General features: G+C 37.4%; 1 protein-coding gene and 1 pseudogene across 1 annotated transcript; one reads left to right on the top strand and one right to left on the bottom strand.

The window, feature by feature from the left end:
- On the bottom strand, positions 1-5,821 carry LOC108707730 (F-box only protein 36). The gene is made up of 4 exons (XM_018245717.2): positions 5,427-5,821; positions 4,071-4,179; positions 1,030-1,202; positions 1-295 (listed from the first exon to the last, which is right to left on the bottom strand). The coding sequence occupies exons 1-4, from the start codon at positions 5,520-5,522 to the stop codon at positions 128-130; spliced, it is 546 nt and encodes a 181-aa protein (XP_018101206.1). The 5' UTR covers positions 5,523-5,821; the 3' UTR covers positions 1-127.
- A 3,827-nt stretch (positions 5,822-9,648) lies between these two features.
- Positions 9,649-11,592, top strand: LOC108707729 (annotated as a pseudogene).
- The last annotated feature ends 1,896 nt before the right edge of the window (positions 11,593-13,488 follow it).

Raw genomic sequence — 13,488 nt, 5'->3', positions numbered from 1 at the left:
CACATAGAGTATAAAAGATTGGGGTCTACATTAAAATGAAAGTGGAAGGGTTCGGGGAGCCACAATGTAGGATAGAGCCGGTCTGAAGGATTTTATTACTTGTGCTTGTTGGAAATCTTGATTTTCTTTAAAACAAAGTGCTTCTTCTTCTTCTCTGAAACCAGGCTGAACGCTCTGCCATTTGCTTAGTATTTTTTATCTTTAGAGAACCTGGAAAGCCAATCCGAGGAACATTGCTCATACTTTTCTCTTGCCTTGCTTTGATTTTTTCCCAAAACTCCTCACTGCTGCACAACTGTAAAGCAAATGGTGACAATGAAACCTTAGTAATTGAAAGAACAATACAAAACCCTCATTATAGCATTGATAGACAGAAGTAATACTTTACTGATAAATCATATAGGAGTAAAGATTCAGACATTTGCCAGCATGAAAAACACTTTTAGTCTAAAAGTCTAAAACTATTTTACGACTAATTTGTACCACTTGTTAAAAAGTGATGACCATGATGAACAGGCCCTTCAGTTTTGTACCATTCAATGATTATTAGCACATTTTTACCCAGTGATATCTCTGGCAATATATTGTTTATTCTCAAAGCATAATCTGTCTGCATAATCTTCTCTGTCTGAAAAGTCTAATCAAAACAATAATAGTGTTTTATAAAGGGTCATATGATCTCAGACCATGTATTCTGTATTCACTGTAGGAGAGTTAATTACCACTGCATTTACAAATAATTTTAAAACATACCTTTATGTACTGCTATAGGAAAGTTGCTTAGTACAGTATTTGCTTTCATTATGCAGAATAGTATGTAGTCCCTTTACATTTTGTGTATGTTGCAAATGGTGTTGGCATTAAAAAGGGCAATGGACACAGAAATGGTTCAAAGAAGAGTGCCTTTTTTTACCCATAGAGTGTAAAATAGAGGGTCAAAATACTCAAACAATCGTAAAATAAGAAACGGAGCAATTTCCCAATAACATATATCTGCTTTCTGCTAATTGGCTGCCATCAATGACTTACCTTCTGAAAAGCTTTGCATGTTTCTGACATATGTTTGATATCATTTGTGTCAAGAAAAGAGAAGATACGAATTTTGAGATCATCTGGGAGCCGGACTATGAAATCACAGTTTCCCCTGCATGTACTGAGCACATATTCTATTGTTTCTTTGCCGAAGATCCTTTGTACCTGCTCTGCATGCAAGCAAACAAGAAGAGTCAAATAACTGAAGGTTCACCTGTCTGTCTTGAACCCAATGGTTTATTATTCTTTTTGGCAAGTTTCACCTTATTGACTTGGGCTAAATTAGAGCCGCAGCTATAACACTTGCTACTTCATAAAGCTTTGCATAACTCAGGGCTGCCAATTGTATGAATTGTGTCTAGTTTCTGCAAGATGTACAAGGATATCCAATTAGAATTTCTAAAGAAAACAATTACTATGTTACCTTGGCCCATGCCTGAGAACCTAGGATCATTTTCTGCATCCAGATTGACAATTAGCTTGTTCCTATAGTTGGCTGTTGCCCATCCCAGTTTGCATCTGAATCTCTGCTGCCTGCCCTCATCCTGCACCTTTTGCAATTTGGCCTTGACTCACGGGATGATTTACTAACATAGCTGCTAAATTACAGCAGTATAGCTGCTGCACTTGTGCAGCTTAGCACCTAGCTTAGTAAATAGGTTAACCTCTACTGGATAATCTTCACTGGCAGGGGCAATCTGGCTCCTAAGACACACCCCTCCCCAATGTTCTAACATTTCGTGCCAGAAGGGGGGCGCATCACTAGTACTCGCTTGCACTAGAAGAATTTCTGGTATAAAAACTAAATTTGTCTATTAAAGTTACCAGGAGCGGCTTTTTGCCTCCCCTGGTAACTTGTGTGGAAATACCACCTGAGGAACAGTTCTCACCTGAAGCCTATGATTAAGTGCCCCAACAGGCACAACATGTGTTAGGCCTCCACCTGTAATGTCCTAATAAATGTATTTTAACTACTTTTTGCTTGATTCTTTAGAGGAAAACTCACAATTTTTGCTGCTGTTTTATATACATGCACCCATAGACTGGGGTGAATTGTGAGTATATCTTTTCCTCTATGATTTTCGTTTTTGCTATCGGATTTAGTACACTTTGGTAGTGTTTAAAATTGGCTTTTTGCACTATTCCTCTTTAACAGCTCTCATCTTGCCTCATGACAGGCAACCCCTGCTCACTGCAATGGTTTCCTAGGGAATTCACTACTAGAGAGAGGAACTAGTGAAACATTCTCTCAAAAGGTAATCCTTATACCTTAATCTGATGGACCTGATTTTTGCAATAGGGCTTATTGATGTTCCTTCTGCCTTATTATTCCAGCCATAATGTGCTTCTCCTCTTCACACTTCTGACAGGAGATAGCACTGTACTAATAGATATATCTTGCCACTTGTGATTGGCTGCACATGGAGTCAGGCATTCTTACATGAAGGGCAGTTTTATGTCGAGTGCTTGGTTGGTCTTGAAAAATAAATACAAATAAATAAATCAAAGCTGACAGGAGCTGGAAGGAATATTGCCAGGAATTCTTTCTTTAAACGCAGATTTGTGCCCAGACATGCCAAAGCATTGTGTGCTGCTGATATATTAACATTAGGTGTTTCCTTATCAAACACTATTTGGATACAGTTGACATAGTTATTCAGAGAGACAAACGCCTGTTACTGATACAAATTATCCCTGCTAGGTGAGATGATACTGTACATGTATTCACTCAAACTGAAGGAGTTTTGGTTCATGTTTAGCAAACAATTTTTCAGTTTTGTTGGACATGTTATTTCCCCTCTAGCTAAGGTCAAATGCATTTCAACTCTAAAGCCTTTAAGGTGTAGAGTTCAACATCCCTGGATACGCGATGCTCCAAATTTGCCTTTATGGCGTCTATACCAAGGGCTTCAATTTTGAGTACAGTAGGATTTACAGTGTAGAGGAGATGTATCATTTGAAGAGAGGAATAACCGAGACAATTTCAAGCTTTTGAATGAAAGGAACTAGATACTAGAACTGAAAAGATGTCTCTGCGCTGTACAATACTGGAACTGCTCCTACAAGCCTTCTAATGGGGTGGCTCACTTTTAAATTAACTTTAGGTATGACATAGACATTCATATTTTTATTATTTATTATTATTTTTTGTGGTTTATGAATTTTTATGTTTTTTATTCAATGGCTTTACAGTGTTGGAGTTTTTGCACTTGTCTGATTGCTAGGGTACAATTCACCCTAGCAACCAGGCAGTGGTTTAAATAAAAGGCTGGAATATGACTATCACAGGGCCTGGATAAAAAGATAAATGATAAAAAGTAACAATACCAAAATGATTGTAGACTCTCAGACCAATAGTTTTTGACTGCTGCAGTAAGTGACCCCAATCTAACAGCTGGAAAGAGGCAAAAGAAGGAGGCAAATAATAATAATAAAAAAAAAATAGAAAAAATAAATAAAAATGAAGGCCAATTGAAATAGTTGATAGGAGTAGGACTTTCTATAACATACTAAACGTTAACTTAAATGTTAAAAGGTGAACAAGACTGGTTTGTTACAGCTGTAATTTACTTGAAACATTTAATTGTCCCAGCCGCTGAACAGATATCACTGGTTCCTAAGATGCTCTTTAAAGTTTCTTATAGGCTTAGTTTTCAGTAAGAATATTTATTAACAATAACTGTGCTCAGTTGATTTTTCTATGAAGTTCTATTACCAAAAAACATACGGGCATATGAATTCTTAGTTGTTCCCACCACTACAGTAACTTTTCTTATATTGTTCTCTAAAGAAGCACAATGAGCAATGCTTACTGTCTGCATTTTGCCTGGGGTATGCATGGCAAGGGTGCACAGAAGTGTGCAAAGTCTTCCTAAATGCTACAGTTATTATTACACATAAGTAGGGTGCCAAACCAAGACTTGCTCCATGGCACAGGAAGACCTACGCTTATCAAGTGATTTTGATTTCTTTAACTTATTAGTAGTACCCTTACTGATTATTTAAAATGTATTTTGTTTGGTGCCAGTAAATCTTACTCTGAAAGCCAATGTCCTCCAAAAAGTCACTGTGGGTTTTCTTTACTTCTCTTGGCAAAACTTTTCTGTGCTCAGCACGGACAGAAATCTTCCAGGATCTTAGTATTACCTGGTGAACACAAAAATATATCACTAGACAAACGATTGAGATATATATATAAGTATATATTATTTATTATTTTATCTTTTCTGTAGGTGTTCAGTAAAACTTGTAAGTGTAGATCTTTTTCTAAGGTGAAACTTTTGCAGTGGGTTGCAATTTCCTTAGCATTAGTAAATAAGCCCTAATTGTAATTGCAAAGTTGCTAGGAATAAGACATTCTTTACCATACTAAAATTTAACTTAAAGGGTAGTTCATCTTCAATTTAACTTTTAGTATGTTATAGAATAACCAATTCTAAGCAATTTTTCAATAGGTCTTCGTTATTTAATTTTTATTGTTCTTTTTATTATTTGCCTTCTTCTTCAGACTCTTTCCAGATTTCAAATGGGGGTCACTGACCCCATCTAAAAACAAATGTTTTTTTAAGCAACAAATGTATTGTTAGTGCTTCTTTTTATTCTTTATCTTTCTACTTTGGCTTCTCCTATTCATATTCCAGTCTTTAATTCAAATCTTTTATTCAAATCAGTCTTTTATTCAAAGCAATTTAGACCCTAGTAACCAGACTGCTGAAATTGTAAACCGGACAGCTGCAGAATTAAAAGTTTAATAATTCAAAAACCTCAAATAATAAAATTTAACACAATTATAAGCAACTTACCGATATGATTTTATTAAAAATTGTTAGTGCTTTAAACGTTATTTGTAAATGGAATTGCTATTGAAAGCAGCATTTGTGTAACTCCTGGTTGTTACTTTATAAACAATGTTGCAAAGCCAGTCTCCTCCAGCAACACAGTTCTGTCAATTCTTTGGCTTGTTACATTGTTTCAAAAGCGAGAGCCACCAAGAACAGAAAGGAACGGACAAACACTGCTTTCAATAGCAATACATATACAAATAACAAATCTTAGAAAATGTATAATAAGTGTATATTGCAAAGTTGCTTAGATTTATGTTTTCTTTTATTAGGCAACATATATTTTTTGGGGTGACGTCCTTTAGACATATTATCCAGCAAATATGAGAAGAACCACAGGTCTACTTTTATGTAACAAGGAATAATAATATAAGACAAACATATTATATGACAAACGTAATGGATACTATACAACCGATTTGGATCCCTCCACAGGTCTGGGCCTCTTGCCACTATATCCTTCTGTATTATGTCCTTTAAAAAAGACAGTAGATACTAAAAAAGCACAAAACCTCCTCCTCTCTAACATGCAGAGGAATTATTTGTAATTACCTGAGTTTTCATGACGACGAGGTGATGAAGGTCTTTGTTGGGAGCAGGGGCTTGGCCCTGGACTTCATACAGTATATCCTGTAGCAGGGAAGCCATGATAATTTAGACGGCACACTGTGGATTGCTACCTTTCCACTCAACAGCTGAAATGTCTATGCTATATTCCTTCTCTGTCTGGCACAGTGATAAGTGATAAGGAAGAATATTAGTGCTAATCCTTTATTAGTTATCATTTGTTTACAGAAAAACATGCTTGGTTTCTGGCACATTGTCAGTGAATGTGTGTGAATAATTGTTGACCTGCTGCCAAATTAATACAGTATAATTACTGCTTTTGTTATTATGGCAAGATGAATGTTTTCCTGAGTGTCAAAGTTGTGTATTGTACCTTACAAGAAAGAACCATTGTAAAGAAGGTAGTTATTAAAGTCACCTAGGAGTGAGGCTGGATTTATGTTCTTCTGTACTGCATATTTCTTATATGCTGCTCTGTTCAGCCTAATGCTTTCAAAGCTTAAGGGCTAGTCCACACGAGGAGATTCAGGGAGATTTTGTCGCCTGGCTACTAATCGCCTCTTCTTTTGAGCAACTATCTCCCTGAACTGCCTCAGCGTTTTTCCCCATAGGCTACAATGAAAAGTCGCCTGCGCTAATGCACACACGGCGATGCGTTTTCAATAGTTGCCCAAAGTTGCCTCAGTTGCCTTACCCTTAATGAAAATTGAAAGTTCTTAGTCCAGAGGGTTTCTGGTGACATATTTGTCATGAGGGGCATCTCTTAGTGCTCTTGCACTTCTGTCTGGTGTTTTCTCTGCAGGTGTATGTCAGAAATTCTGAAATACACTGGAGGAAGAGTGAGCAAAACACTGCCAGACACCTTTTATTAACTTGAATGGGAACTGTCTAACTTCCAGTGTGCATGGTTCTTGGCTGATAAATGCACAAGTGCCTGTACTAGCACTGCCGATGGGAGCCAAAAAGGCAGCTGCATGCTCTACCTCTCTAGCTAAAATGTACCGGCATTAAAAACATCCCATGTGCTATCAGCCTCAGACAATATTAGGTAGGTTACAGTACCATTTATTAAACACAGCCCACTTTAAGGGGAAGGAATGTGCAAAATGAGTAAGCTTTAGTTCTGTGTGCCATTATATATCGTTTTTACTATACTTACATCATTTCCCTGTCCTTCTCAATTGCTCGATGTCCCCTCATTTCCATTTCTGGCCTCTGGCCATTGCATGCACACATGTCTATGATCAGCAAAGAATTTCCCCATTTTTGTATTGTGCCCATTCAAGGAAGGAAAAAAAAACCTGGCAAATGTGCACCAGCAGGTGGTGCTTGGGGGAAGTGACAGCAAAGAAAGTGGTTCAACCGACAATATCTACAGTAAACATGCAATAAGTTAATAGAGTATTGCCCAGCTGAACTGCTATAAAATCATTAAAAACAACTGCATTATAATTGATTAATCTATTCTATAGAATAGAATTTGCTATTGTCCTGAATTAGCAGTATAAAGATATCCTGCTGATCTGTAAGTCTGTGGCAAAGGCAATAATTAAGAAAAGAGAGAAGTTCATTATCCAGAGCTTAAAATTGCTCATTAAAGGAGAACTAAACCCAGTACAAAAAAACCCTACTTAACTGCCTAGCATTGCCCCCCACACGGTGCATTAGTAAAAAAAAACCCTTAACAAAATCTGACCCTAAATGCAGAGCAGCAGAGCTCCAGGGCACCATCTTCCACCGTGTCGTATTCTTTCAGGGCTAAACGCCAATTTGAGCATGTGTAGTTGAAGCTAATTCCTGACTTGGCCCAACCATGAGTGCTCACGCAGACTTTGTGTCGGTGTTGGGGCCTGAAAGAATACAAAGCAGCAGAAGATGGTGCCCTGGAGCTCCGCTGCTCTGCATCTTAGGGTCAGATTTTTTTAAGGGGTTGTTTTTTGACTAATGCACAGTGAGGGGAGGTAGATGGGGGGGGCAATGCCAGGCAGTTAAGGGGGGCTTTTTTTTGATATGGGGGTTTTCTCCTTTAGACATACAGGGCTTTTTTTCCAGGTGCAAGAAGGAAGAGGCATTAAAGCTGTCTTTCATTTTATTACCTCTTTTTGTATTTGTTTTGATGGACTTTCTAGGAATATGAACTTTGTGTTGGCCAAAAGTTTTTGCATACACACTGAACAGAAGCCCAAAAGGAGCAGCAGTGGATGCGGCACAGACTATGTCTCATTTAATGCAATGGAAACCACAGCTGAATATGAATCCATGACTACACCACTGAATTTATATGTCACTGCTCCTCTGGGGACCTGTCCCTTCACCTCTGCTGTGTTGTTGCCTGTATAGAAAATATGGCCCTGCTTGTGTATGCTGTTAGTGTATACCTGGGTTACTTACTGAGCTGGTGTGCTACTGTATAAAAGTACAAAAAGAAAACACAATGGTTCATATTTAATAGAACAAAGAGGATGAAAATGGACAAAGAAGAATCTCGCTAGTCACACCATTTTATATTTGATATTTATATTTAATATATTTAGAATACTCCCCCACTAAATTACAAACAATAAAAGATGTGTGCATCTTATGCTCAGTGATAAGGTTGTCTCCTGTCTATTATGAAGGTGTTGATGCAGATACTGACAGTACAGGACAAATAGAATTGTTCAAAACTCTGTGGCGACAACTTCCGGTTTGGACACAGACTAAAAATCATATCAACTTTGGACTGCGTAACGTTTTGTGGCCACACCCCTAATTACCATGTTCATTTTACAAAATCTGGCAGGTTATGAATGTTTTGAACACATTTCTGTGGTTTTTAAGTGTTATTACAGTTTTGTTAATAAAGGTGAATTGCCCTTTAAGCTGCAAATCCCAGTTTCCCCTAGAGACCTGCTTATCTTAAATTTTTACAATTGTTTTTTTGCTTATCTAAAATTCTTATAATACCTGCCACTTATTCTGGGCTCCCTGCCAAAAGCAAATTAAGTTAGAAAACTTTGTATCTTTTTTTTGGCTGTTCAAAGAGAAAGTACGGATATTTCAGTAACAAACCCAGGACTGCGGGCTGAGCTGTCCAAAAGACATAAAGATCTTATGTCTCCTCTATGCGTCATTATGTAACTCAGTGCTACGAGATGCCAATCATTACCTTGCCTGCTAGAGTATTGATTTTTTCATTTATACATTTTCTGAAAACTTTGTCCCCTAATGAAGATTGTTTACAAAAATACAATGTATCCATTTAAATAAGTACACACTGTTTATGTATTAAAAAGAAAACTTAATTCTAAGCAACATTGCAATATGCTTACATGGTTTTTATGTTATTTATACATGTATTGCTATTAAAAGCAGCGTTTGTCCCTTTCTATTCTCTACCCTGAAGACTGATGCAATGTAAGACAAGGCAGTTGATTAACAAACCTGTCTTTGCTGGGAAACTAAGACTTTTGCAACAAAGTAACAGCCAGGAGTGAGTCAAATGCTTAACAACAGCAGTTGTTGTTACAAATAATTTTAAAACACTGAAATATTATATATAAGGCAAAATGTTGGGGTTGACTTTCCATTTAATGTATTTTATTTGGCATATAAATGTTGCCTTTTAGAAAGTTTCATAGCAGCAGCTTTGACTGACCGTTTTTAATTCTATCTATAGACTGAAGTATGAAGAAAAGGCATTTGACTTATACACAGTAAGGCATACACATATTTCTTTGTTCTTTTATGGATAAAATACATAAAAACAGAACCCTACATAGAACTATTGTATTTCTTTCCGGTTAATTATGATTTATTTCTGACAATATATTTCTTATAATACTTTCTATTCACAGGAGGTTAATCATGACAACAGCCTTTAAAATAATCTGAAAAGTACTAGTAACTTGCCCAATTATATTAGATTGAATCATTATTTTGGTGATGTAGCATATGTATTATAAGGCATACTCCATACCTTTGTCCACAGCCTCTTGTCTCTATATGGCTGTGGCATCTTCTTACAAGCTTACATTATATATCTTTTGACTGTGTTAATTAATGCTAGAAGCAACATTAAACAGAATTTGAAGTGGGTTATGTGCCTGTAAACATAGTAATTATATACTCCTGCATGAGTATAATTTTTTGCTTATTATTTATAGGTAACGCTGACACCTGAACTGCTTCAGGAATAAAAGTTACCTAGCCCGAACGCTAAAGAAGAATGAAAGTCATGAAAACATTTACTGAACAGTCATTGAACTGTGATTGTTGTAATTTTCATGGCACCTCTGTGATGAGATGGATACTGCTGGTTTTGGCAAACTAGTGTTTTTATCAGAAAAGTGCAAGACTGTTTCATTGTCACAGATGCTTTTTCAAAAGCAAGATATTTAGCAATGTTTATTGTCATATTTTAGCTCATCATGGAACTTCTTAAAAATGGGTAAGTGAAGAGAAACCTATATTAGAAGCAAAGTCTGAGCCAATTACTGTAAATATTTCTGAGAAAAATTCTGAAAACAGCACAAGCGAAGACGAGAAATCTATAGATGATCAAGAGCAGGAGGACAAATTGAGTGAAGATGAAAAAAATACCCTTTCTTCTTGGCCAGAGAAAACGCCAAAGGAAGAAAGTCAGGAAAGTTCTGATCTGCAGCATTGTGGAAAAATCGACTGCACAATCCCCAGAGGCAAAAGATAAGGAGTCAAGCAGTGATCTGGACTTAGAGTCTGAGTCCAATAGCAGCAGTAGTAAACTAAGCAAAACTAATTCTATTCCTGGTAGAGATGAGAGCCAATGAGTTCTCTGACAATGAGGCCACATCTTCACATTCAAAAGACATCCCAGAATTCTCAGATGAGGATGAGCCTGATGTTGACACACCTGCTTCACCTGATAGCCTTCCTCATTTTTCTGAAGATGAAGAAATGGTAACACAACCTAAAAGTTTGGAAGAGTCCTCAGATGATGAGGAACAGTCATGAGGAATTGAGGATATTTCTTAAGATGAGGAAATGCCAGTGGAGGACAAAGGCATAGAAAATGTATCGGAGGATGAAGCTCCAATGCACTCAAAGGAAGTGGCAGAGTCTTCAGAGGAAGAGGATGTTCCAACTAAAGAGACAATGGATTTTTCTGAAGAGGATGTGCCGCCTCTGACAAAAGATGCGTTGGAATTTTCAGAAGACAATGAGCCAGCCAATATAACTAAAAACATGACAGAATTGTCAGAAGAAGAGGATGAGTCCGCCATTGCAGAAAAAATTTTAATTGGGTTTACAGAAGAAGAGGAGACCACAAATTTATCAAAAAACATCATAGAGTTTTTAGAGGAGGAGGACACGCCATCACTGTCTAAAGAAATTATGGTGTTTTCAGAAGAGGAAGATACTCCAGCAATGCCCAAGAGCATTATGGAATTTTCTAAAGAGAAGGACAGTTCTCCTCCATCAAAAAATATGCCCAAATATGTAGAAGGTAATTTAACTCCAACTTAGTTAAATGACACGCTAGATGATGCTGAGGATGGAAATACTGCAGTGAAGAAACCATCAGCATTATCAGAAGATGAAGAAACTACAGATGAATCAAATTTTGCACACACAGTGGGTGGTTTTCCATTTTCAGAAGATGAGGCAGCAGCATCCGGGTCTAACGATTTATCAGAGACACCAGAAACTGGTAACATTACTGCAAATGTTTCAGACATGCCTGATATTTCTGATGATAAGGATGGATTTATCGGAGATGAGGAAATAATGAAACATGTTCGGCGGGTAAAGGGAAAGATTTATTGCGTTATGTGAATGCCGCCCACTTAAATAGGGACCTGTGTTGCACCATCTAATTACTAGGCATAACGTGCCCAGCCCATTTATATGTAAAACATGTGGAAAAAATTTGTTATGGAGACACATCTCAAAAACCATCTGGCATCCCACACCATATAAATGTCATCGTTGTTGTTTTCAGACCGATCATCCAAGAGGGTTTAAAAAGCATCAAACTCATTGCCTGAGATTCCACAAAGACGAGACAGAGCAGACCGTTTTGGACTTTCAACAGAATAAAGAGGAAAACTGATAAGATTCTTGACATGGTTGGGTTTTTAGTGGGGAGAAGACTCTTTTTCTGTTAATGTTAAGTTGGCCATAGACGCCATGATCCGATCATACGAATCCTTGATTCGTACAATTCTCGGATCGTGTGTGGAGTGTCCCGACACTTTAAATTGCCATTTAAAAAACAAGGGCCTCCTCTTGAGATCCTAGGATTCACGGTGCACACAAATAAACCATATATGTTTGGTCACATGAGCCAATTAACAGACAGAGTTTTGTCTTTTGCTTCCACACTTCTTCCTGTTACAGTTAGAGTTGTAGTATTTCTGGTCAGGTGATCTCTGAGGCAGCACAGTGACAATCTCTATATGGCAGCTCAAGGCAAGAGATGTAAAAGGACAATATTTAATTAAATATATATACCAGTTTGGTAATATTTTTTAATATGCCACTTAATTTGATATAAACTATCTGTTGCTTAAGTGTTCATTTTGGGGGTATTGTTTTCCTTTAACTTGTAGGCTAATGTCAGACTGAGTGTTTGAGCACTGTTGCTATTAGAAAGAAAACATCAGCGCTTATAACTCCCCTCTGCCTCGCACCTCTTTCATATATGAATTTATGGAAAACTCTATGCTTGAAGCAAATGTGGTTACAAGCAAAACCCTGCTTAAAATCATTAGCTTAAACTTTGTGAGCAGGGTTCTATTAATCACTACCTCATGTGCTCCAGGCACAGAGTTTCCATAGAATTCTTTGCAAAGTAGTGGCAGGCATAGAGGAGAACGGTATGTCACTACATGCCAGTACGTGTCTATTGCTAACACCTTCAGCACACAGGCCAAGTGGCAGATCATTTCACTAATCATGTGCCCAAATATTACGGCTACGTGATTTCTTAATGAGTCGCAGAGAATAAGTCCAAAGAGACTCTACTTCTCCATTTCCTAAACACTGTGTACGCGTCCATCTCCAGTAGTGAATGATCCTGATCACAATGGAATGGATGTCAGGTTGACTGGTCGGTCCCCATATATTTTCACCTCACCAAATCTGGCCCGAAAAAAGTTTGGACACCCATGTCCTAATCATCATCTATTTATATAGTGGCAGCAAGTTACATAGAGCTTTACATGAATTTACAACAAACTGGTCTTCCAGTAATTTAGCAAACAATGCCTACAGAATAGAAAACATAACATGACTGCCCTACTTGCAAGAGCTTGCATTTTAAAGTGATTGTATGCTGGAAATGGCATTTAACGTACGGTGACGAACTTTGGATTTGGCGCCTGATTTGACAAACTGTGCACTCAACAAATGTATTTATTTTGATGCAATTGCAGTGAATGCAACTCTGCGTTCAGCTGCAAAGAAACTGGAATTGCATGGGGGGGGGAATGTGTCATTATAAGAAAAAAATGACAAATTGCATCTGAAATTGCACCTTGGAATTCCATAAAATGATAAGGCTGAATATCCAACCAAAGTTGAACCCATATTTCCATATTATTTATATAACAGCAACACATTCAAACAGGGATCTTACAGTCCTGTCAGCCTTACCCAAAAAGCAGTAAAAATGCCTATAACAAATAAGCACTGCATCTTGATGCACCAGTCAAAACTGCTCTATTTGCTAGAGCCTACTTTCTATTCATTTGCTTTGGAAATTTTATATAAGCAATATCCTTCATCATTATTGGAACATGTGTCCGTGATCAAAGCCCCTTATAGACTGAGCTGGGTGCTTATACTTATGGGTGCTTCCTTATCTAACGATGCGGACGCCCCACAACTTGACCCATGCTTCCATGCCTCCAAACGAACTAAGACTAATTGCAGATCTGGTGAGATACAGGTAAATACTACAAAAATAATTGTACATCAAAAATACATTAATTAGTATAGGGCTTTTATTTTTTGTGACCTTCCCTAGCTTTGACTAACTTCAGAGAGGTACAAGTTAAATGTGTTTGGTAAAATTCAATCACCCTAT

Source organism: Xenopus laevis, chromosome 2L (assembly GCF_017654675.1).
Source record: "Xenopus laevis strain J_2021 chromosome 2L, Xenopus_laevis_v10.1, whole genome shotgun sequence".
Taxonomy (NCBI): domain Eukaryota; kingdom Metazoa; phylum Chordata; class Amphibia; order Anura; family Pipidae; genus Xenopus; species Xenopus laevis.
Note: the sequence above shows the minus strand (reverse complement) of the source record. Positions and strands in the feature narration are given on the sequence as shown.

Excerpts from the sequence above, each read along its gene's own strand:
- LOC108707730 (XM_018245717.2), bottom strand. The coding sequence starts at position 5,522 with ATGGCTTCCCTGCTACAGGATATACTGTATGAAGTCCAGGGCCAAGCC. Across the intron at positions 1,203-4,070 it reads GGAGGACATTGGCTTTCAGA|AGCAGGTACAAAGGATCTTC; the intron begins GTAAGATTTACT and ends GCTTGCATGCAG. Across the intron at positions 296-1,029 it reads CATGCAAAGCTTTTCAGAAG|TTGTGCAGCAGTGAGGAGTT; the intron begins GTAAGTCATTGA and ends TTTGCTTTACAG.